The sequence below is a fragment of the Magnolia sinica genome, chromosome 1 (assembly GCF_029962835.1).
Source record: "Magnolia sinica isolate HGM2019 chromosome 1, MsV1, whole genome shotgun sequence".
Classification (NCBI taxonomy): Eukaryota; Viridiplantae; Streptophyta; class Magnoliopsida; order Magnoliales; family Magnoliaceae; genus Magnolia; species Magnolia sinica.
The window spans coordinates 131900296-131926721 of record NC_080573.1 but is presented as its reverse complement, the minus strand read 5'-3'; the positions used below and the strand labels follow the sequence as shown (position 1 = coordinate 131926721).

General features: G+C 38.4%; 1 protein-coding gene across 6 annotated transcripts in view; it reads left to right on the top strand.

Annotated features, from left to right (window-relative positions):
• Positions 1-26426, top strand: part of LOC131217694 (diacylglycerol O-acyltransferase 1-2) — a 55275-nt gene that overhangs the window by 10256 nt on the left and 18593 nt on the right. For 4 of the 6 annotated variants that reach the window (XM_058212678.1, XM_058212675.1, XM_058212676.1 and 1 more), the window contains exons 5-11: positions 10205-10272; positions 11491-11614; positions 15538-15636; positions 16763-16864; positions 17017-17153; positions 18164-18245; positions 18389-18409. In XM_058212678.1, coding sequence (XP_058068661.1) covers positions 10205-10272; positions 11491-11614; positions 15538-15636; positions 16763-16864; positions 17017-17153; positions 18164-18245; positions 18389-18409 — 633 coding nt within the window. The remainder of the gene's footprint in view (positions 1-10204; positions 10273-11490; positions 11615-15537; positions 15637-16762; positions 16865-17016; positions 17154-18163; positions 18246-18388; positions 18410-26426) is intronic. The other 2 variants (XM_058212677.1, XM_058212674.1) reach the window with 1 other exon arrangement.

The window sequence follows — 26426 nt, the reverse complement described above, 5'->3', positions numbered from 1 at the left end:
GGGAAAAATAGGTGGGGTTTTCATTGTCGGATCTTTCTATTTTGGCTTTGTAGGGGTGATGTTAACATGCGTTACCCAGTTTGTTTGTTCTGGGGCATCCTAGCCACTGCTAAGGATGATCTCTTTTGTTGGACAATAATCTCAGATAAAATCCTTACCCAGTGACCACCTTTGGCATCAGGGTTTCCTTCTCCCAAGTGTGTGGGTGATGTGTGATAACAAAGGAGACTTTTGTTCACCTCTTTTAGTAGAAGGGACTGAAGTTAAACGTGGTATGTTGCTTGACGGAAGTGACTCTGGTCTGCCCCTGGAAGGTGCTGAAGCCGTGTTTTAGATGTCTAAGGCATTGTGCAGGTGATTCCTGCACTCGCATTTGATCTTTGGAGTGCATAATCATCTGGATTGTGGTCTCTTGGAGGATATGTCTTGTAGCTACCTCTCGAAGATTTTGAAAAAAATGGAGCAATATGATTTCGGGAATGAAGAAACAGCTGATAATGGTGTAAGAATATGGTAAATCTGATTCAATTCCAGGGCTTTTAGTTTGTGAGAATTATAAGATGACTTATTTTGTGACTGGAAATATTGATAAAAAAAACTCAAGGATTGGAAATCAACTTTGATTGGGAGCAAATCTGTTGCATGCTTGCAGCCCATACCTGTTTCAGCCTTAGGATAGTTTAGATATGTCTGTATCAATGGATTGAAGCTTCCAACAGTTGCAGCAGATCTGGTGTTCACTTCGTGCACTTTAATGTCTCCAAAAGTTCAATATAATCTTTTCTCAATGATTAAAATGCAGCATATAAATTGCATGAATAGAAAACACCAATGTTTTATGTATCTTTATCGTGTAATGTATCTCACCCTTGGGATATGGATACTATTGGTTATCACATGGGGTACATCGGTTGTATTGTGTAATGTATCGCTGTTATTGGGAAACATTGGGAAATTGGTTGAATTTTTCAATGAAACTTTAAGGATTGTTAAAAAGACGTCAATACACATTGAGAAATCAAAACATCACCACACATTGAGAAATCAAAACATCACCCCCGACAAAAAAAAAAAAAAAAAAACAAGTGCACATAATAGGTTTCCTTTGTATGGGGTCTTTATATATGCGTTGTTTGATTGAACTGATGCAAGTATATTAAAACTCAATTCATATAATTTATAAATGTAAGAAGACGTATAAAAACACAAGCAATACATTTAAAAGTAAAAGAAGATGTAGAAAACTAGAAATATACGTGTGAATAATGTGTGTGACCGTGGTTTAGACCCATAGAGCTGTGTGGTGGCTCAAAATCATCATTTCTATCTTGATGGAGCTGGGTATAACATTGTTGCTCCACAAACCGACAATACTATGCTCAGGTCATAGTAAGAATGATATTGGTGAAGATACTCTCTAACATAATGTTGTTACCCATCTATGATTTAAGAAAATTTGGAAATTTTTTGAAATTTCTCCAAATTTTCGTAAATCAAGCCCATCTTCCCCAAAATCCCAAAATCAGAGTGTCTATGACAATAATTTCATAAAACACTCCTAAATACCCTGAAATAGGGGTCAATTGACCGTTGATCGAAGAGGTTTGGATGGTGGTGTTTTTTTTTTTTTTTTTTTTTTTTCAATTTTTCTACTCTTATACTCTGACTTCCCACGCGTTCATGCAATATCTGTCAATATCGACGAATATCGTTGATATGTAGTATTTTTTGTAGAGGATTGGTTGCAATATCTCGCAATACCATGCGATGCATTGTGATACGAAATTTTTTAGACACTACCTGTGTGTTTCATATTGCACAGGTGGGGTACACGATATATTGACAGATATCGTCAATATTGAAAACCTTACTAAACACAAGATGAACCTAGAAAAGAGGATTGGATTTTGTGGAATCTCACAACAAGAGATGATAACCGCAAGTCTCACCTTTAGGGATCTTGAAGCGGCTCACTTCTAGATGTCAGAGTCATATCATGCCTAATGAAACTCCGATCACTGGAACCTGTAACAGGACTGCTGCAAGGTTAATATTTGTAACGCCCCGAAAATCAGCACCCAATCGCTGGAAGCTGTAACAGGACTGCTGCAAGGTTAATATTTGTAACGCCCCGAAAATCGGCACCCAAGTACATAGACTTCGATGCCGAGTTCTCGAGTGTTAACCAAATGAAAATGCACGTGTGACCTCGTTCAGATTCACATTCATTTTACACACGAGCAATCAGAGTAGCGCAATTCAAAATTAGCGGATCTAAAGCGAGGTAGAGATAACAAAAATCAATGAATATGTGGCTAACAATCATGGTACAATTAAAAGTGGTATTCGCCCAAATGAGGATTATACAAGCCACAATATATATACCCAAGACGATTAAAATGTAAAGTTTTTAATTTTCGCCCTATCCTCTAAAACATAACGCCAGTGGCACAAGCCGATTTATGCTTACCCGTCTGAGGTCCCAATAGTACTTGCATCAATAATATTGCCTGGTTAGTGTTTTAAAACACCGTTCTTGGTGGGACTGAGTAGCTAACTCAATGGTTCCATTAGTTTTAAGTTACACATGTTATTAACTCAATCAGTACAGTTAATGATAAACAAGAAATCAAGCATTTCTTAAATACTTTTGTTAAATGCACAATTGAGATTATGAAATGATGTATGCGTCTTACAATCCAACACTCCCTCACAAGCGACTTCAATACCTATTTCGCAAATGCCAACACTCCCTCACAAGCGACTCTAACACCAAATCGCAACCTATCCTAAGGTATGCATGATTAGCTGAGCGATTATTAATTCCAATTAATACAATCAATTGGCGAAGCTAGAATACCGATGTTATATTACAAGTCCTTATCCGGATCACGTGGCTCGTTGCGGCACGTAGTGGTTCTTCACCAGTGTCCCTTGATTCAAATTTAGGTATCACCCGTTTATATCACAAATCAACATTCCAAAGGTACGACATGATACCAAAAGGTATGAGTATCAGCTCGGTATGGGTCGTCACCCAAATGTCGAATATGATCACTTAATTCTGAGGTGCGAGCTTATCACGTAAAACCAAATCTTTACAAAGGAAAGGGCTTGTCACCCAATTCCATTCATGCCTGGGTCGTTCAAACGGTACCTTGGCATGGAACCATCGGCCGAGTAATTTGACGAGGGCCGTTCGAACAATGATATATCACCTCTATTAGTGCTCACTGGTCACTACGTGGAGGCTCGCACCACAGCATAGGCCGACGGCTCAGATACGGTGTCCCATACCATCATGCCTGACTCATGAGTCTTAGTGGAATCGTATCGCATTAACGGTTATGAATTGTCTCATCCATTAGGAATGAGGTATCTTAAATTCTATTTGATCATGTCACACATTTTGAACATACATGATCAGTCGGCTGGTGGATTAATTTGATTGACCCAGGAGAACTCCGACCCAACAGGCATTGGGTGCAAGCATCCCGTGTAGCCCAGCTACTGTTGGTCATCCGTGTTCAACTTGGGTTGATCGAACAAGCCTAGGGTGGCCGACCTAACTCGGGCCACCCCTTGGTTCGGGCGACTAACCCAACATCATTAAGGGCTAACAATTTGTTAGGTAATCCTGATAAGATTTCATGTGAAGCCTAAATTTAACAGCACAATCATTCAAGCATTTCATCGAACATGTAAGCATCAATAACATAACACAATTGCATATGCATTTCATCGAACATGTGAGCATCAATAATATAACATAATCATACAAGCATTTCATCGAACACGTAAGCATCAATAGAACAACACATTCAATCACTTAGTCATTTTATCAAACATGTGAACATCCATAAGCAAGCAATGGCACATGTTGCGATCAAATCAAAATGTGAACATGTTATTATACACCAAGCTACATACAAACAACAAACATTAACTGAGGCCCTCAAGGGTCGATAAATGGCAACATAGGAATAATGGTCTGTATCTTGTGACGATTCGCCTGACTCACGGTGCTTGTAGGGTTAGCGTGTTAGGGAAAGATCGTTGAGAACCTAAGTGAGCATAGAAGCTTGTAAGAATTGAAAGGAATTAGATATAAGACCTAAACCTACAAATATAACTCAATACTTACCTTCAATCGTCGCCGAATCGACACCAATGAAGGACAATGTTACTATAGAGGGGATGAGAGGGTTAAGGTGTACAAATCCTCACATTTCCAAGCTCTCTCTCTCTCTTTCTCTCACTCTCTTCTCCTTTCTCCTCTTTTTCTTCTCTCTTCAAAGTTAGGCTTAAAATTCGTATGGGGAGGGGGTGTGAAATGAATGGGTATTTATAATACTAGAAAGTGTACAAATGGCCCCAGTGGCCATTTGTTCATTATTCTAACCTTAAGGGAGGTTGTTTCCCACTAATGGGACCCGACCAAAGGCATATGGGTCAATCTAAGCCATGAAATAGGTGTCCAACAACGCGATCTTTGTTTGGACATAAATATACGATGATTGGCCGTGCCGATTAACCGGGAAGGCCCTAACTTAGATTGACGGTCACTGATGATCAATTGAGGCCGTGACTATACAGATATGTGTGGAGAAATATCTTTAGTCGGTACCTTGAATTTGGTTATGAACTGACGGTTCGAAAGTTACAACTTCACGAAAGATCAATGGGCTAGTTTTACTTAAATTTCAGGTTTTCACTTAAAGACATTCACACATCTCATGCACTTGGCTTGCAGGTCCAAGTTGAGCAATTCGAGATGCGACCTCGGCTTAATGTCTAACGGTGGACGTCAAGCCCACTAAGACGAATGTCTTTTATAGTCTCGGGTTTAATGGCCTACTAACGAGCGGTTTAGAGCTTGTTTGGATAATCATGACATTCCTGGAATAAATTAGGTATCAAGATTTCTTATGCGTAATTATTAGGGTTTGTATTAACTATGTTCATAGTGTGGCCTATTCGTAGGAGTGTACATCGAGTCGAACCGAGTCAAGCTGGCCTCAACTTGACTCGGCTCGAACACTGGCTGACCTCAGCTCGAACTCGGCTTGGCTTGGTCCTCGAGCCTGATTGGCCAGCTAGGCTCGGTTCGATCAATAGCTCGGGCTAGCTTGGGCCGAGTTCAAGCCAAGATCAAGCCGAGTTCATCATTGAGGCATTTCCACAAACACTTGAACTGCAACTTCACAATCCCACTGTTTGTAAAACAGAGGCAATGGTTTTACAGGTGTTTTATCAAACACCTTCTAAGTAATATAAAAACCAAAAAAAAAAAAGAAAAGAAAAAATGTATTTGTTTAATGTACATACCTTGCTTGCCATCGGCCAAACCTTCCTTGCCACTAGCCAAACCTTCCTTTCCACTAGCCACATTTGGTTGAGTCATTTTATCAAATAGTTGGTGAGCAACATCAATGGCAAAGTAACCGAGTCACCAAACTGGTTCGATCCGAGTTCGATTCGAGCTGGATTCTATCCGAGTTGAGTCGAGCTGGGGCCTGCTCGAACTCATTTTCGAGCTAAAAAAATCGGCTCGACTCGGCTTGAACTTGGCTTCGAACCGAGTCGAATCGAGCTTTTTCAAGTTGAGTCGAGTCGTGTACACCCCTACCTATTCGCAATTAACGAAAATGGCGATTCGGTCATAATTACTCTAAACCGTTGGTTCGTAGGCTAAATGGATAATTTGGTCACTTGGGTTTGTTAATTAAGATCTGACCCCTAATTGTATCAGCTTTGGGCAGATCTTTAATTTAGTTGTGGTCGTCTTGATTAGTCAATGATAGTGCGGCTAAATTCGGGCCCTATGTGAACAAATCACGAGGCTAGACTTGATGCTTAGGTGATCGGGTGGATTCGTTGGCTTTCTATGGTTGATTAATCGAATTTGTGCGGTTCTTTATTGGTACCACCCAGTGTTTTAAATATCGACGATATCAGCTGATATATCTCACGATATATCTTGTATCCCACTTGTGCGATACGAAACACATAGGTAGTGCCGAAATATCCCACCTATTCGATCCAGTGAGCATTTTCAATTTTCAATCCATGTTTTTTTTTTCTAAATCATGTTAAACTAGTGGCAAATGGTTACAAATTTATGATTCTTCATGTTTTCCATGAAAAATTATGGATTTGGAACTTTGATTTCGAGATTTGGGGGAGATGGGTCAAGCTGCGGAAAATTGAGAAAAAACAAAATTTCTCAATTTGTCATAAATCAGTTGCAATCATTGTGTATCTAAACATAAAATTAAACTTGTGTGTAACATGATCTAATGATTTTTTTTTTTTTTTTTTTTTTTTTTGTTTTTGAATATATTGCTTGTGTTTCCATACATGTCTTCTTACGTTTATAAATTATATGAATAGACTCTGAATATACTTCCATCAGTTTAGTTAGAAAACACATATATTAGGACCCCATACAAAGGAAACACTTTTTTTTGTAATGTTTTGATTTCTAAGTGTGTATTGATGTCTTTTTCAACAATTCCTGAAGTTTCATTGAAACATTCTACCAATTTCCCAATGTTCTCATGTTTCCCAACAACATCGATACATTATGCGATACAACCGATATATCCCATGCGATAACCGATATATTTCTGTATCTAAGGGTGCGATACATTACGCGATAACGATATGTAAAACATTAGTGCCACCCAGTGTTCGAAATATCGGTATCGTGCTATGTGTTGCACCCTTGGGATATAGATGCGTATTGGTATCGCATGGGATATATCGTTTGTATCGCATAATTTATCGCACTTTTTGGGAAACATGGGAAAACATTGGGAAAATGGTTGAATTTTTCAATGAAATTTTAGGGATTGTTAAAAAAGACCTTAATACACACTTTTAAATGATAACATCTCCAAAAAAAGGTGCACATAATAAATTTCCTTTGTATAGGGTCCTAAGCTATGTGATGTTTAACTGAACTAATGCAACTAAATTTGGACCTGCTTTGTATGGGGATTTAATCACTACTATTTCTTGTAGTATGGCCTATGTAAGATTTGGATCTCCTTTATTTTTAGGATCATATTCTAAAATGATCTTTCAAAACTGTTGGATGGTGTGGATGTAAGACACATACATCACCCTGAGCGCAAAATTCCAGTGAAAGCTTTTGTAAGAAGTTCCTGTGGAAACTTAGGTGGGGCCCACTGTGATGTTTGTGAGAAATCCACCCCACCCATCCGTTTTGTGAGCTCATTTTAGGACAGTACCAAAAATGAGCTGGATCAAATACTAAGTGGGCCGAAATGTGAGGATTGAACGTACACATTTGAAATATTCGTGGGGCGTAGAAGTTTTGAATCAGGGTAATATTTGTCTTCTCAGTTCATCCGTGCAGGAAAGACGTTATGAACGGTATGAATGGCATTTAAACATCACTGTTGACCCAGGGAGGTTTTAACGATAGGAATTTACCTATCCACCTTTTCCTTTAGTGCGGCCTACTTCAGTCTTGGAACCTGCTCACTTTTGGTCTCAAGCCCTAAAATGAGCTCACAAAACGGATGGACAGGGTAGATTTCTCACAAACATTTCGGTGGGCCCCACCTAGGTTTCCGACGCAGGAACTTCTTGCCAAAGGCTTTCGTAGGACGGATTGGCTTATGTACGTGTGTTGACGTCACCAAGTTTTGTGGGTCCCATCATGAGGTATTTGTTATAGCCAGACCGGCCATCCATTTGGCGAGCTTCCAGTAAGGTTTGAGCCGAAAAATAAGGAAGATCCAATTATCAAGTGGACCACACTGCAAAACGTAGTGGGGGATTGAACGTCTACCATTGAAACCATTTTGGGGTCACAAAAGTTTTGGATCAATATGATATTTGTTTTCCTCTTCATCCAGGTATTTGTGACCTTTTATGAACAGATTGGATGGAAAATAAATGTTATGGTGGGCCCTACAAACGTTTTAATGGTGAGAATCATTGTCCCACTGCTATTTGTGGTGTGGTCCACTTGAGAATTGGATATGAGTCATTTTTGGGCTAATGACCTAAAATGATCTTGCCAAATAGATAAACGGGGTGAATATAATTAATATATCATTGTGTGGCCCATGAAACTTTGATCTCCACTTGGAGCTCGAAGGGGTCTGTGTGGTACACTAGCCAATCTTGTCACAGGCTTTGTGGGGTCCACCTTGCTATATATATTTTATCCAGGCTGTCCAATTATTTTTTAATATCATTTAAGCATATTATTCCAAAAATTAAGCAGATCCAAATCTTGGGTGGACCGCACCAGAAAAATTAAGCAATCCATATCATTTAATGGTAAGTGTTCGTTAACACTATTTGATGTGGTGTGATCCACCTGATATTTAAATGTAATTAATTTTTGGTATGACATCATAAAAGTGGCATAAAAACGAATGGATGGAGTGGATCTACCATATATCATCAAGGTGGGCCCTACAGTAAGCGTAATACCCACTGATTTCTTACTCACATGGCACCCAATCCACGCCCTTAATCGAGGGCTGTATTTCGCAAATTGTGGGGTCCACCGTGATTTATATATTTTATCCACTACTTCCATCCATTTTAATAGATAATTTTAGTGCTTGAGCCCAAAATTGAAGCATATCCAAAGCTCAAATGGACCACACACAGAAAACAGTGTGAATTGAATGTATACCATTGAAAAATTCTCGAGGGCCATAGAAGTTTTCGATCAAGCTTATATTTATGTTTTCCCTTCATCCCTGTTTCCTTAATCTTATGAACAAGTTGGATGACAAAAATACATCACCGTGGGGCCTGGCAAGGTTTCAACGGTTGATATCATTATTCCCATTGTTTCATATGGTGTGGTCCGCTGGAGCTTTGGATATGCTTCAATTTTGGAATCAACTCCTTAAATGAGTTGTAGAAACGGTTGGACGGTGTGGATGAACCACGCACATTCACGGTGGGCCCCACAGATTTTTCTTAGTACGATAAAAGCGTACCGAGTTACTCAGTGCAACCTGATTTCAACGCAGGGGAAAAACCCCCATTTTCGAAAGGAAGAGGGTTCCGGACCTTCCGGAATTTCTTGTCGGAATTTCTGTTGCAAGAAATCCCCAAATCGTCTCCTCAATTAAAATTTCTTGCCGAAATCTTCATTGCTGCTCTATCTATTCGAAGAAAAAGAAAAAAGGGAAATTGAAATTATCGGATGGAATGCCCCACCTCCGATCACACAATCTTTGTTACAGGTACTGAAATCTCCTCTAGCTTTTCTCCTCTCTTTTTTTTTATTTTATTTTATTTCTGATTCTTTTTTTGATTTTCCGGTAAAAACACAACCCCTATCTCGAAGATTATTATGCGATATCTACATTTCTGCTATATTTTTTTTAAAAACTTCCGAGGGGTTTTGTGTGGGTTTCATCTTGCTGGCAAGCGATAACGATAATATCGGCCCATATTATCGATATTGTGAACACTGGTACGACCCACGTATAGGCTAACATCGAGTGTTAATGGTCGGTAAGTGACATCATAAGTTAATTATATTGAAAAATTTCAGGGGTTTTTGAAAAATCCAAAATAGCAAAAATCTGGGACGTTACAATATTGCAATATCAGTGAATGCCCTCAGGGTTGCTAATTTAAATTTACTCCTCAAAAAAAATCTGCAAGTTCATATTTTCTTCATCCTTGAACTGTTAGCATGTTGTCCTTGAGTTCTTTACTTCTGATTTTTGACTCTTTAAGTTCTTGCTTTTGATTTTTAACTCTTAGAATGACACTCTTTAACATCTCATGTTTTGCTCTTTGTTTATTAAAATATGTTGATCATTGATGTCTAAAAAAAAAAAAGTTGGATATTTTGACTCCATGATATGGTTACTTCTCTCAGTTAACATTCACTGCTGAGGTTGTCAACGGACCCGGCCTGGGGTTGGCCTTGGCCCGGATATTGAACTGTTTTAGGCTGGGCCGTCGGGCCAGGCCTATTCATAATTTTGATTTTGGCAGGCCCGAGCCTGGCCTGTTGACAGCCCTATTCACTGCAACCTAAAGAATTTAGCCGTACAAGTGATTAGGGTTGCCAAGAATGTTAACTTGAAATTAGGTTCTTTAAATCTTTGTCAGTGATTTGCTTCTCCATTTGGTGCAATATGCATGCTCATTGCTCTCACTAATGAAATTTTATCCCCATATTTTTCAGGTGGTTATTTTTCTTCATACAGTGATTACTACATCTGAAATCCTGTATCCAATTTTCATGATTCTCAGGTCTGTGTTATGTTCCCCTTTTCCTTGGCTTTTGAGAGTTCCTTTGGCTATCAAGGATTCTCTCTTGAGATTCTAAATAATTCGTTTGTTATTTCATGTTGCGTTTGTGTTTTACTAAGTAGATACTGGGAAAATTGACATTTAGATCCAACCGATCTTTGAATATGTGAGTCTCTTCTGTAATAGTGAGAGAGATGAAATGTCATCACTGTCATAGTTGTTGCCTTTTCCCTGCCATTTGGAGGTGGCTGAGAGTGATGAAATATATTGTTGTAACTTGTAAATATGTTTAGAATATGAATATTACTAGTGTATCCCTGTGTGTAACAAGGGAACAAATGAATGACTTGACAGAAGACAATATGATAATATATGACATCTGTTAATTCCCTCCCTCACCTTGGTCATTGAAGTTTGATCTTTTCTCAGATAACACAAATTTTTCCTTTTTTGAAGGATGCTAACACAACTCCTACTAAAGAAAATAAAGCAGGAGGCAATGATGAGGGATTGTAGCCCCACATTACAGAACAACCACCCCCAACGACGAAAAAACTTAAGAGCCGTAGCCTGATCAACCACATCCAACTTGGCCTTCCTGAACACCTCATCAGGGCTTGGGATTGATTTCAAACAACTATGAAGTTTAATGAATGACGAACCAGGTCTTGAGCCACTGAATAAGATCTTTGGTGCATGAAAATGACCCATGGCCACTACTTCATAAATAAAGAAACAATCGATCTAAATGTTCTTGATGTGACTCTGAAAAATTGGATTGATAGCCATGAGTATGAAAAGCGGATTGATGGCCATAGTGTTGCACTAAGGTTTTTGATGATGTGGCACCAAGTCCTTGATGAACCCATGACCTTGAGGTGTTGGAACCCATTATATCGATCGGGTCAGCAAAGAAAAGAGTGGTGATTCCATTACATGTTGCACTAAGTTTATCAGATGAAGAATATTAACTAAGTATTTACCACCAACAATGCATCCATCTTGATTTTTATTTTTTTATTTTTTATTTTTTATAAATGCAACCAACAGTGCATCAACTAGAGGCATGCTTCATAAGATGCAGATAATTATTGTTGCAAAATCCTCACGAGCTATCATTTAATTTGAATGGGTTTTGGGTTTTTTATTGATATTTTTTCTATGTAGCTGATAAAGGAATTTCTCAAATTTCTAATTAAAGTTTTTGAAATTTGGCAGGTATGATTCTGCTGTTCAATCTGGCTTCACATTGATGCTCGTTACTTGCATTGTTTGGTTGAAGCTGGTGTCCTATGCACATACGAACTATGATTTAAGGGCTCTAAACAAATCAACTGATAAGGTAGATTATACTAGTTTTCCTTTGTTTACTATATGTTTAGAGAAATAGTGGCAGTGGCCAATGGGAATAAAAATTGCTGTCATTGTGGGCATATGTCTATACTGCAGAGTTGTTCAATACTTCACTACTGTGTGCAATGTGAAGATTTAATGGAGACTGCAACTTTCTTCTTTATGCAGTACTTGGGAGAGGGACTCCCAATCATTTGGGCTTCCAGGAGGTGTCTTTCCATTGGGATCTAGACTTTATATTAATCGATGTAACATGCTCCATGCAAATTAGCTATACCATCAGCTGCTAGGGGCCAAGAGTACTCCTGCCTTCTTTCAAAGGAATGGGGGAACCACATATCTCTTTGCATCGGGGAGTCTTATCCATTGACTTGATCGATTTTTTGTATTTTCTTTCCCTTTGTGTTTCTTGAATAAATTCTTTTCCTCACTGAGCAAAAGAATAAAGAAAAAGAAGGTTCAAAAGGAATCACATAACTTGCACTTTCTTAAGGACCTGTTTTGTAGACACTCTTGAAAAAGATATTTTTTTTTGAAGCATATTTCTACGCGAAGAGAATTTTGAAAAGTTAGTTTGAAAATTTTAATTTATTTAGAAATGTTGTTTGGATGAAACTGCCTATTTTATACGTTTTCATAGCCATTGATTATCAGGATTTTCCATTCAAAACATTTTTTTGGTGTGGCCTATCTTGATTTCGATCCATTTGATTTATGTGTCTTCCCTTCATCTGGGGATTTACACTTGATAAATAGTTTTGAGGAAAGATGGACACCTTGGTGGCCTCCGAAGAATACCTATGCCTGGCGTCCCACCCATTTTCCCAGTATTTTGACCCACGTAAGTTGTGGATCTGGCTGATTTTTGGTCTCAATGCCTAGAATTGAGGTTCTCACTTGATGGATGGAGTGGATTCAATAGATATGCTTGTTGGGCCCTACACAAAGAGGTGGCTTATAGGATTCTGGTTCCCATTGCACTGTCTAGAGACTCCGTAAATCATGGCTTCCTAAAGACTGATAGGGAATCTAATGTTTGATAAAATACTGAACATGACCTTGTAATGTTTGGGCTACTGATTGAAAGCTTTGTGGGCCAATGTGATGTCCAAATCATGTTAGGACATTGGCCCAAAAATGAGGTAGATGCAAAACTCAAGTGGGCCACAACATAGGAAACAATGGATGCAAACACTTACCATTGAAACCGGTGTTTTAAATAGCGAATAGTCTGTAGTGTAGTGCTTGCCCCTCTCAAGCATGAGGCATAAGCTACATAGTGTGCAACGTAAGCTACTCGCTACTAGAATTTTTTATTCAAGGTTGCACTTGGTTGCACCAATTTCATGATATTATGCACCAAATTATATTGATTAATAATGAAATTTAATAAAATTGCATGATATTTGATGCAACCTAAAGTACTACGAAAGTACAATGATTAAATATAAAGGTAAAGAAGAGCAACGAAACTGATTTAATATTGTTACTTATATAATTTTACTAAAAGCATTGAAAAAATTATCTAATTTTTATTGAAAATAGAACAAATGTAATAAATCATTGAAAACATTAATTGATTTTAATGTTGTAGTGAAAAATAACTTGTAATATAAGCTACATAGCATGTAATGTATAGTCTATGTAGTGTATAGCGTATGCAAATGATCGTGTGGCATAGGCTACACACGACTTGAGCTATTTTCATAAGCTATGTAGCATTAAGGCTAAGCTACACTACATAGTGTAAGCTATACTCTGCGTAGTGTAGCTATTAAAAACACTGAAACTTCCTAGGCCCACCATGATGTTTATTTGCTATCCAACCAAGGTATTTCAAAATGGTTGCATGACAAGCGTAACGACCATTACGGAAAAATTGACCCGTAATGGTAGGTTTTTCAAAAAATAAAAATAAATCCTATTATTCTCCATATTGTGAAGGCAATGGCAGTGGCCGTTACAAGCACTGTTACTGTTATTGAATACCTTGCATCCAACCCATTCATAATATGATTCCCACCAGGATGAAGGGAAATCACAAATATAAATTTCATCCAAAACTTGGGGGCGTCAAGAAGATTTCAATGGTGCACGTTCCATCTCCATTGTTTCTTATGGTGTGATACATGAGCTTACAAAAACATCATTTTCCTCAGTTTACAAGTAGTACTATTGGAGTACCACATGTGAGTTGCTTTCCCTCCACTCAACCATAGGACAACAACAGCCCAAATTAGTATGTTTTCCCATCGTGGTAATCCAATAATTTGCAAATATTTGAAATCACTGTTAACAGAAGCAATCCTGGAATTGTACCTTTTTATTTTTTTGCATCTTGATATGGGATTTGCTTATAGAAAGCTTCTCAAACTCAAACCATTTTTCTCTTTCAAGAAACATTTGTATCTGCACTCATGAACCTTTCTTTCTGGTTCCTTCATCGAGATTTTAATCACCACCACCACCATCATTTAAGCTTTATCCCAAATAATTGGGCGATCCTTTTCCGCCATGTCAGGCCATAACTTCAGTTGGACCATAGGTCATCAAGTCTTTTCCGATTTCAACCATTTAATTTGTGATTAGAGTGTGGAAAAAAATCATGTGAGAGTGTTTGGATGCTGATGGAACTTTTTGGAATTTTTGAAAAATAAATATTTTTTTGATTAAAAATATTAAAAAATAAACAAAAATGATTTTTAAAAAAGAATATATTGACTAGATGTTATTTATGCCTTATATTTATGTATTTATGAGTGTATGCTGATCTTAACATTAGCCACACATTTATTTATTTTAAAAAATAAATTTATTTTTTTACATTATAAAAAATAATTTTAAAATATATGTTTTTTAAATAAATGCATCGTGTATTGTACGATAGATTTGGCTTTTGAACATATTGCTTGTGTTTTCATATATGTATTTTATGATTTATAAATTATATGAATTGATTTTGAGTATGGTTGCATCACTTACGTCAAGCATCACATAGTTTAGGACCCTATACAAAGGAAAGTTATTATATGTACTTGTTTTTTGTGATCTTTCTAAATGTCTATGAATGTTTTTTTAACTTCTCCTGAAGTGTCATTGAAAAATTTGACCAATAACCTAATGTTTCCCAAAAACAACGATACATGCAATATTTCCTATGCGATACCTAATATTTTTCTTATCCCAAGGGTGCGATATATGCATTGATACTGATACTGAAAACACTAGTTTTGCGTGCATTTTTAATGATATGATTTTAAGGCTAGTTCTGTAAATTTGAAATTATTCAACTATTCTAACTTGAATTAGAAGCAGTTTCTTACTTGTGTTAGGTTACAGTTAGCCTGAAATTCTATTAGTATTTGTGTTGGGTTTGAAATTTTAGTATTTTTGATATTTAGTGTTAGATTTTTTTTTTTTCCTTTTTTAGGTAGTTGTATGTGAGCCCTTGAAAGCCTATTTGGTTGGCTTTCAGACGAGCTGAAGGTCATGTGATCCGACATGAATTGAGTTATGACCAATTTGTAGGACTGCATGGTTGTGAACGATCTAAGGATCATTTAGTCATTATTAATATAAGTAAAATAGATGGTTACAAATAGATTTTATGGATGACCAGGTAAGACACAATTTGTAGATTCTGTATGGCTGAATGTGAACAAATGAAAACAACACATTTTCTTATTATTAATCCCGTAACTGGGTTAATTTTGGGGGTGCCATGCTCCTGTTCGTGTCTTCAGGTAAGTTCCATGTTTGATGTGACTTCAACCTGTTACCTCAAATCAAGTGTTAGTTATGCTAATTCTGTTCATATATCCTACATCAATTAGAATTTTGTAATTGACTCTTCTACATGGAAAAACTATAATAATCATATCTCATTTGAAATAGTTTATCTCATGATGACAGGGGGATGCATCTTTCAGTTCTCAAAATCCAGATAACTCTCACAATGTCAACATCAAGAGTTTGGCATACTTCATGGTGGCTCCTACATTATGCTACCAGGTACTTGTAGTTCTTGCTGCTTCCCCCCCCTCCCTCTAGTTTCAAACACACTGAGGAGCCGCTCAGTGATTCATCAAAAAGTGCCCATAGTAAAATTAACTTTCTCAAGTGGCTCATTTAAACAAATGTCTTTTTCTGATTTTTTGGTGTTTGGTTTCACTTTATTTTTTATATTATTTATACGAACAATGAATGGTTTTCGGATGGGGATTGGTGCCCTGAGTCTTTGAGAGGATTGGATTCTCCCTTGGTGATGGAGAAAGAATAAGCTTTTGGGCCGACGTTTGGTGTAGGGATTCTACCCTTAGTCAGAATTTCCCAATATTGCCAGTCTTTGCCCAGTTGTGTATTTCTCCTTGGCCTGGTGCTTCTTGGATGGGGTTAGGCTTCACCTTCGGGATGATGAAGTTCTGGAATTATTGCCGTCACTTGCCCATCTAGAAGGTGAATGTTTGGCTGTGGGTTCGAAGGATTCTTTGATTTGGCTTCAAGACCGCAGTTTCGCGTGGGAGGTGTGGGCAGGCATCTCTCCCCCTTCAAGATTCCGTGGGTGATGTGCAATTCCATGGAGAGCCTCTTTCTTGCGTGGCATGAGGGGTGGTTGCCGATCCAAGTCCAAGGCTAAGTGGAGGCTGACGTTGCTTGTGGAACTTTGGTCCATTTGGGCGGAGAGAAATAATTGTTGTTTTAGGAATTATAGCTCTCCAGTGGGCCAAATTGTTGCGCAAGTGTTTTCACTTGTTGGGAAGTGGGAGCCTTGAGCTAGATGGGGCCTGGTCTGGCCAATTGTTGTATTCTTTTTTCTTTTTGTTTTTGGCCTTTGTGCCATTTTTATAAAATCCTTCATCTTAAAAAAATATGACCAATGAATGATTTTCTATACTTCCTGCCTTTCTTTCTTGTATGAGGTACTATTAGTTGCCCTCAGTACAACTGACCCTCTATATAGCTTTCAAGGTTTAGCAGATTATAAATATGCCCATAATTTATTTGATCATTCTAATGGTGTTATGTAGGCGTTTTTGGTGCACTGTTAGATCTATTCTTGAATGAATGCCTTGGCGGGGCATCTTAGTCAGTTTGTTTGCTCTTTAGGTCTTAATAATACTCCCATTGTTATTTGTAGCCAAGCTATCCTCGTACTGCATGCATTCGGAAAGGTTGGGTGATTCGTCAGGTTGTTAAATTGGTGATATTCACAGGAGTGATGGGGTTTATCATTGAACAAGTAAGCTGTTACTTTCTATTAAAGTAGCCCTTTCAAATACTTCTCTTGATTATCAAAACTGATGTTGGACCAATTTTTGAATACTTCTCTTGCTTATCAAAACTGATGTTGGACCAATTTTCTAAGATTGTTTGGGTGGAAGAATCTTGCAGTACATTAACCCAATTGTCAAGAACTCCAAACACCCTTTGAAAGGAGACTTCCTAAATGCTGTAGAGAGGGTCTTGAAGCTATCAGTTCCAACTCTGTATGTGTGGCTCTGCATGTTCTATTGCTTCTTCCACTTATGGTATGTCTACTTCTCATTATTCAACTTTCGAGGCACTAGAATTATAGTTCACCATTATTGTCGTGTAACTGGATCATGAAGGAATAACTGGCTCATGAAGGCTTTTAATTGGACTTGTGTAAGCTTTGTCATGCATTGTGGCTTCGATGTTTTCAACAATTTTAGTGGTGATCGGATGTTGGAGCTTCTCTTATATGTGAGGGACTTTATTGAGATTCAGATTGTCACATGTTATTGAGTTTCTAAGAACACGAATTTTGCAGAAGAATACAGTTATCCTAAAGGGATGTTAGCAAACATATAAACAGATCAAGGGCCTGTTTGGTTTTCCAATTTCCTATGAAATGTGAAGTAAATGAGCCATCACTATCACAAGAATTTTGGTTCATAAATCGAGAGTCAAATACACTTGGAAAAGAGGTTGGTAAAGTAAACTGTAATCATTACAGTTTCACATTATAAAACTACCATCTTTATAGTGATTTGTGGGTGAAACAAACGATGTAGCAAAATCATCATTGCAGTCAAATGTAAGTGATATCACCACACAATTATAAGAGTAAATAATCATTACCCATTTACAGCCATTTACTGTTGTAATTGGAAAACCAAACAGGCCCTAAGTTCTTTAATTAATTAGTCGAGTTTTCAAATGTCTGCCAGATGATTAATTTCATCATCTTCATTTTTTTTTGTCAATACTTTGTTACATTAATTCTTCTTCAAGTTAAAAAAAACCTCGTCTTTTTAATGGTAAAGGTAAATAATGCCCCTATTCCTGCATTCATGATAGGAATGTTATCCTTTATCAGAAAACAATTGGTTCTGGCACACAAATGAGATTACCTGCATCGGTTCCAAAACCTGTTCAGTATTTCTGCTTGGAGGCTTTTTTAGAATGGCATATCTATGTAACATAAAGTGGGATAATCTGTAGCATCTATTTTTGTCTTTGTTTTCTATTTCCTACACTTGCATATTTCTCTGATTGACAAATATGGTAATTATAGGTTGAACATACTTGCTGAGCTCCTTTGTTTTGGCGACCGTGAATTCTATAAGGACTGGTGGAATGCGAAAACAATTGAAGAGGTGGGTTCTGTTATGTGAGAATCTGCATTCTGTTGAAAGTTGATTACACCTTTTTATGGATGTAACTAAATAAATATCGAAGCACACTTTCTGAACTACCTCATGTTTGTTGCATATGCTTCTCTATCTGTGACTGTCATCAGTATTGGAGAATGTGGAACATGGTATGTCTCTTTACCCACTCTCAACGTGCTTTGACTCACTATCAATGACTGTCATTAGTAGTGCGTTAAACAAGCTGCACACTGTTCTTATCTACTTTCACATGTTCTCTACATTTGGAAGTTTTCTTTAATTTCTGAAATAGCTATATTCTTGGTTTGATGCTTTCCTGAATGCTAAATTATATTTATTGTCAATGCACTTTTGCATATTATGCTTGATATATACTACATTGAAAAAGTTGCGTGGGCTAACGTATTTTGTAGCTATGAAGGTCAACACGGTCCTTCTCTTTTGGTTTTATTTTTTATTTTTTATTTTTAGCTTTGTAATGCATGTAACTATGTTTCACAAATACTTGATTCTTGTGTATTTATGCAGATTTTTATCTAACACTGATATGGGTATGGCACTTTGGATTCATGGATTCATTGACATGCCTAGGTTGTATGCACGATGTGCACAGCCGACTATATTTTTGGACATGGACTCTTCTTGAGAAGCATGTTGTTCCTAGAAATTGGAGCTGGGTGGATGAAATGGAGATGTGACTATGGAATTTTATGGGATTGCACATACCAAAGTAAAGGAGAAAAGGGTCATGCTTTATGGTACAAAATGTTGGGCAATTAAAGACATGATCATAGGATGTTCATAGATGAAATGAGGATGTTCATATGGATGATTAGCAAGGCAAGGAGAGGTAAAATTAGAAATGAATATGTTCGAGGGGACTTAGGAGTAGTGCAATAGGTAATAAAATGAGGGAAAGTAGATTTGGATGGTTTGGCCGTTTGCAACAGAAACCAAAAACTGCACTAGTTAGGAGAGTTGGTTTAACTTGAAGGCTTCAAAAGTGCAATGGGAAGGCCCAAAAGGATATGGGTGTTGTAGGAATTGATGTTTCTCAGGAGAACACGTTCTCATACGCTCTCGAGGGAGTTTCAATCCTAGGGCTTCCACTATTAACAAAGAAAATCATTGGGGAGCTTTCAGAAGATCAAGAGATCGTCAACATTCGCGTGGTTTCTCAAAGGGAGTGTGAGACTCGCGTTTCTATATTGTCTCCCGAATCAGCATGGGGTTTCATGGTCACAAGGGGTTTCTCGAAGAAGGAATCTCGGTGTAGAGCTCCGAGCTAGGAGGTCAGACAGACGGTGTATATCTTGTGCAGAGGCAAGGAATATGGCAAGGGAGAAAAAAAGGTTTGTGAGGATGTCAGATGAGGGATGGATTATGGTTGGCAAGAAGGGGGGAGGAGGTCCCTCTGGAGTAGAGCTATACATCGAGCCGAGCAGGGCAAAGCTCGGCTCGTTCCCATGACTACCTTAGCTCGAGCTTGGCTCAGCTCAACCTTCGAGCTCAAAACACTAGCTCAGCTCAGCTTGATTGTTCGAGCTGAGGCGAGCTCGAGCCGAGCTTTGTCTTTGTCTTTTTCTTTTTTGTTTTCTTTTCATTTTGACCCAACCTAGTCCCAACTCGACTCAACTTGACACCAACTTGGCTCAACCCAGCCCCTACTCAACTCAACCTAGCACCAACTTGACTCAACCCAGCCCCAAACCTTCCAATTTGCAAATCAAAACCCCAAATCTCAATTTTAGGATTAGGGGTTTTCCTATTTTCAAACAATTAGATAAATAAAAAAACCAAAGATTAGATTTAGATGTACCTTGCTGTTGAGAGAGAGAGAGAGAGAGAGAGAGAGAGAGAGAGAGAGAGAGAGAGTTTGGTGGGTGTGGGCCATGCAGTTGAGACATGGAGTCGAGCGGGTGCAACGAAGACTAGGGAATGGCCGAGTGGGAAGGAGAGCGAGAGAGAGGAGGGGGAGCTTGGGCGGGCGCGGTGGGTAGGGTTTGGAAAGGGGAGAGGTAAAGAAAGGGATGGGTAGGGCCCTACACACACAATATATATATATATATATATATATATATATATATATATATATATATATATATATATATATATATATATATATATATATATATATATGAGTCATGCTCCCCTGCGCACCTACGCACGTGCGCACCTTTGCACACGTGCCATGGGTGTCTAATCTGAACGGTCCATGTGATGCGGAATCCCGTGAAACCCCATATGAAGAACTTTCACCCCGATCTAAAGTTCTGCTGGGCCATAGCAAAGAGAAATGAAAATCAAGGGAGGAAACTGTGCTCATCATTCATGGCCCATCAAAGTAAAACTTGGGCCCGGGAGGTTTCACGAGGTGCTGCTTCACATGAACGGTTCAGATTTTGGATCCACATCACGTATGATGGGTTCTCAAAAAAGTTCGTACCTAGTACGTACGAACTGGTTCGCAGGTGAGCGTTTCCGTATATATATATATATATATATGAATACTTAGCTTAGCTCGCCTCAAGTCACCGTTCAAGCCGAGTCAAACTGAGCTAGATCGAGCAAGTCGAGTGAGCTTTTCGAGTTAACTCGGGTCGTGTATAACTCTACTCTGGAGGACTGTTCCCGGTGCTGGCCACCGTATTCATGGAAAATTTCCCGGGCTGGTGGATGGATCTCATTCCCAGAGGGTGTTTGGAAGGGAGGGAGAGGTCTAAGAGGCGATTATACCCAGAGAGAAGTTTTTAGGGAAATTAAGGGGTTTCACCTTCCTTCTTTTGAAGGAAGAAGTTAAGAAGGTGACAACGATGCTGACCAGAAGAAGTTTAGAGGTAAGGAGTTGTAAATCTATCGAGCCAGGTATGGACTGGACATGGCTAACCACCAGATTTCGAGGAAGATTGAGAAGAGGAAGATGGAGAAGGAATCAAATGGGTAGGCAAGGTAGCCTCCTTGGGAAAAATCAAAGGGATCTCTAGTAAGGATATAGGGCATAAATCCAATCTGTCCCTCTGATTAACGGAAACTATGGGTGTGAAGAGGCCACCGAAAGGGACGAGAGTGGTAATTGTTAAAGTTGAATCCAAATACAGTTGGCAGATGGCTGTGGAGGGAGGAGTAAAAAGGGGAGCTAGGCCTCCCAAGTTCATCCAAAGGTAATTGAAAAGACTTGGGTCTTTTGCGGTGGACTTTGGTAGCAAAGGTGAGAACTAGGACTACCATAGATGGGGTGAATTGATGGCTTCTGGACAGTGGGAAAGCGGTGGAGGATTTTTATCTCAGACATCTTCTAATTATGAGGTATGGATCTCCTTTAAAAAAGACATGGATGTCGAATGAGTCTTAGTTTCAGGAACCATTTTTTTGCAGCAAGAGTTGTTCTTCGTCTCCGGTGGTGACAAGATGCCTCAAATTTTGGATGGGAAAGAGACTTGTACTAGGTTCGGGAGTTGCTGCTAGAACTTTGGTTCTCAAAAACTTTTGATCTCATCTGCAATTGCGTAGGGAAGTTGTTGGTGGATTTGGCCACGGAAGAGGGACAAGATTTCAGGATAGCGAGGCTCTTTATCAAGAAGAGAAAATCGCTAATGACGCCTGATAAAATATTGATCTAAACTAGGGAAGTGAAGGTGGTCGTCTCAATCACTATTGAATCGTTGGAGCTAGAGCAAAGGCGTCAAGTTTCAAGGGAGAAGGAGCCTTCAGCTGGAGCTACATGTGGATGCTTTCCTTCACCATCAATGGCGCATGCTAGACATGGTTTGGGTTGTCTCGCAGAGTACCAATTGAAGAGAGGGTGGCGTGGCAACCTCCAAGACCAGCGTAAGAGCCACCTGGTGAGGAAGCTTCTTGATTGCCGACATGTGTTGGATGCAGTTATGGAGGAGCAAATGAGGTGAAACTTGTAGCTGGCTCGGGGATAAATGTAGCCTCCTTCAGTGATAAGTTTGGGCCACGTGGAGGTTCGGAGGTGCTCCTTCGAGTGTAAACGGATGAGGCTCGGGAGGTTCATAAGCAGGTTCGGGAGAAATAAACAGCATCGGGTAGCTTAGTCTGAACACATGAAATGATGGATTGTGCTTTAGAGGGAGCCTCGGGCGGCGATGTCAGTATAACAGCTCCACCAGTGGATGATGTGTGGTTCTCTGGTAGGCTTTCAGCCCTTCACACACTCGGTCTTTTTGCTTGTGCGGTAAATATAGAATAGTAGGGGAAATGAGACTCGTACTGCCTGATTCATGTGAGAGATCTTGTTGTATGCTGGAACGTGTGTGATCTCACTTAAGTGAGGACACGTTCACGGGGCCCTCTATTTATTCTCCCCTTCATTTGTTGTGCCCTACTCCCCTCCAAATAGAGCATGCGACGACATATTCAGGTGAAGACTTAGCATGATCCTACCCTCTACCTTATCAGGTGTGCAATAAAGTTGATGGTCCTGAGGTGGAGCTTTCCACGGTAGAGTGGGCTTCCTTTGCTGTTGGAAGAGAGGATGGTTCCTTCTGTAGACTTGGCGGGGCTTGAGGTTGCAGAGTTTGAAGGTGTTGAGATTTGAGCGGTTCTTGATGTGTCTCTGTTGCATATGGATTTTGATTAGCGGCTTAGAAGAAGAAATGACAAGGGTTTCCATGCATCAGGTGGGAAGATTGGAGGGAGTTTTTTTTTTTTTTTTTGTTCCAACAACAATGCAGATGATTATTACACACTATTTCGGTTTTGTGAAAGATCGCGGTATGGCTAGTCCTGCTAGTAAGAGGAAAAATTCTTCGAGATCTCCTGAAGGTAACCGTGAGCTAATTAGTCTCAGTTTTGATTTTAGTATTGTCTTAGCTATCTATCTTTCTTTGAAAAGACTGGTGGGGTAGGTATTACCAAAAGCATGATTGGCTTTTCAATGTGGGTCAACTAGCGCAATCTGATTGACTTGCCCATGTCCGAAGGAAGGTTTACGGGGTCCAATGGACAGGCTGATCCAGTTATGTCAAGGTTAGATTTGTTATGTCGCCATTGTGGGAGGAGAGATTCCCGCTTGCGGCCAATGTTGTCAAACCGCATATGTGGTCTGTGTGATCGCATGTGCCTGTGCGCATATGCGATCGCAATTATTATTATTATTATTATTTTTTGAAAATAAAAAAAATGAAAAATAAGGGGAAATTTTGAAAAAAAAGTAGAAAAATATGACTTGGGGGAAACTTCCCTAAGTTAATAGATAACTAATATAGTAATTTTACTTACATAAAATTAGTTTATGAGAAATAAAATCAATTTAAAAAATGAATGAAGTACATCAAATTCAACATTCAACAATGTAGTTAAGTAACAAAACCATCAATAAGTTGTTTATTGTACAAATACAATTTTGAAGTTACATCTTAATGTTTATTATTTATATACTATATCACTAACACTTCTTACAAGTTACAACTTAAGTTTCAAAATAAATAAATAATGCTAATAGTCTAAAATCTAAATAAATGAATGTTCCTTGAAGCTTGAATCTTGATCTTCCAATAGAGGGAAACTTCTCTTCTTAAATGATCTCCTTGCTTTAATCTTGTAGGGAAGTAGGAACTAGGAACTTGAATGTTGGAACTTGGTTGGGAGTAGGAAGCAGGAAGTATGTAAGAGAGAGAGAGATTATAATTGCACTTAAAGTAAGAATGTTAAGAGTAAAAGAGTGTTTCAAAGTGATAATGTTGCAAATGGAGGAGGTTTGGATGCTTTTTTATAGGGAAGAGTTTGATTTTTTGCAAAATAAATAATAATAATAATAATAATGTGCCAACTAGCGGATATGCAATCGCACATGCTGTATGCAATCGCATACATCACATATGCGATCACATATCCTCGCACATTTAGCATTTGTGATCGCATATGCGAATATGCGATCGCATTTAACTACACCGCTTGCGGCTACTCAAGCTCTCTTAAAACTAGTGTCAGATCACTGCCCCGTTCTTCTCTTAGTTAATACAGCTAGTTGGGGTCCAAAACCTTTTTTCAAGCTCATGTGGCTGGAAGTGGGAAGGATTTCATGGTTTGATCAGTGAATGGTGGAGTTCGTTGGATTAAGGGAATATTGATTATCCCAGAAACTCAAATTGCTGAAAAAGAAAATCCTATGCTGGATAAAAGGAGGTGTTGGCGGCTAGGAATTAAGAACTAGATGAAATTTTAAATGGAATTCGGGATTTTGATATGATTTCTGAAGCTGGTCTGTTAACTCCAAAAAAGAGCACTAAAGGAATAGAGTTAGCTCAAGTTTATTCTACTCTCCTTAAGGAGGAGGTGGAAGCAACAATTGGTTGAAAGACAATGATAAAAACATGTTTTTTTTATTTTATTTAAACCCTGCAAAGTTGCAAGTGTGAGAGCTAGAAATAACAAAATTGGCAGTTTGTTAGTGGGGGAAAGAAGGGTTGATAAGAAAGAGGAGGTGTGCAAAGCGATGGTAAACTATTGCAAGAATCGTCTTTGTAAATATTACGAGAATCTTCTTTCTGATAAAGGTTGGAAGCGCCCCACTCTTGATGATTTAAGCTTTAATAGCTTATCGGAGGATGAATCACTCAATCTAGAGAAGCCTTTCTTGATTAGTGAAGTTAAAGCGGCAGTGGATTCATTAAGAAGGGGCAAGGCTCCGAGGCTGGATGGTTTCCCAATGGCTTTCTATCAAGTGTTCCGAGAGGTGGTAAAAAGTGATCTGATGGACTTCATAGCAGAGTGCTATGAGAGGGAATGTTTGTTGTCAACCTTGGCTGCTTCTTTCATTGCGATCATCCCTAAGGTCTCAGGTGTGGGTAGCCTAGGCCCATCAGTTTAATCGGGTGCCATTATAAGATCCTTGCGAAGATACTAGTGATCAGGTTTAGAGTTGTGTTGAACTCCATCTCCAAAAATCAAGGCGCTTTTATTGAGGAAAGACAATTGCCGGATAGTGTTGTAATAGCTAATTAGTGTTCGAAATATCGGTATCGTGTTAAGTATCACACCCTTGGGATACAGATATGTATCAGTTATCACATGGTATATATAGTTTGTATTGGGTAATTTATCGCACTTTTTGGGAAACATGGGGAAACATTGGGAAATTAGTTGAATTTTTCAATGAAACTTCAGGGGTTGTTAAAAAAGACCTTAATACACACTTTTAAATCATAACATCTTAAAAAAGAAGTGCACATAATAGGTTTCCTTTGTATAGGGTCCTAAGCTATGCACTGTTTGAATGAACTAATGCAACTATATTCAAATTGAATGGATAACATCTACAGTATATGACGATCATTTCATTAAGCACTCATAAATACTTCGAAATTAGGCTCAATCGACAGTTGTTTGAAGGGAAATTTAAAAAAATAATAATAGTAATATTTTATTTATTTTTAATTTTAAAATGATTTTTATTTTTCGAAAATTGACAAGGGCTTAACAAATCAGTAGATAAGTCCTCATAGATGCTTGATTTCATGTTTGGAGAGCAATTTGGGAGAAATTGAGGAAAGTTTGAATTTTCTAAAAAATTTCCCAGATTGGACCACCTACACTTGAATTTCGAAATTAGAGTTTATGTAATGATCATTTCATCAAATACTCGTAAATACTTTGAAATTAGTCTTAATTGACAACTGGTTGAAGAAAAATTTTGAAAAAACAAACAAACATGGAGAACATGAAGAACCAATGGATATCGAAATCAAAGCTCAAACCGCATGATTTTTCATGTAAAACATGAATAACCAATGGATTTGTAACCATTTGCCACTGATTTAAAATAATTTCAACAAAAAAAGGGATTGAAAATAGAAAATGCTCACCGGATTGAACATGAGGGATATATCATCACTACCTGTGCGTTTCGTATTGCACAAGTGGGATACAAGATATATTGTGGGATATATTGGTCGGTATCGTCGATATTTAAAGCATTGTAGCTAATGAGTGCATCGATTTGAGGTCTAAGTATGGCTTTAATGGGGTGGTTTGTACGCTTGATATTGAGAAGGCTTATGATCATGCAAACTAGGAGTTCTTGGTATATTTGTTTCGCAGGATGGGATGTGGTTCGAAATGGATTAGATGGATGGGAGAATGTGTTCGATCGTCCAGATTTTCGGTGCTAGTAAAAAAAGGTGCCCCAAAGTTATTTGAAAC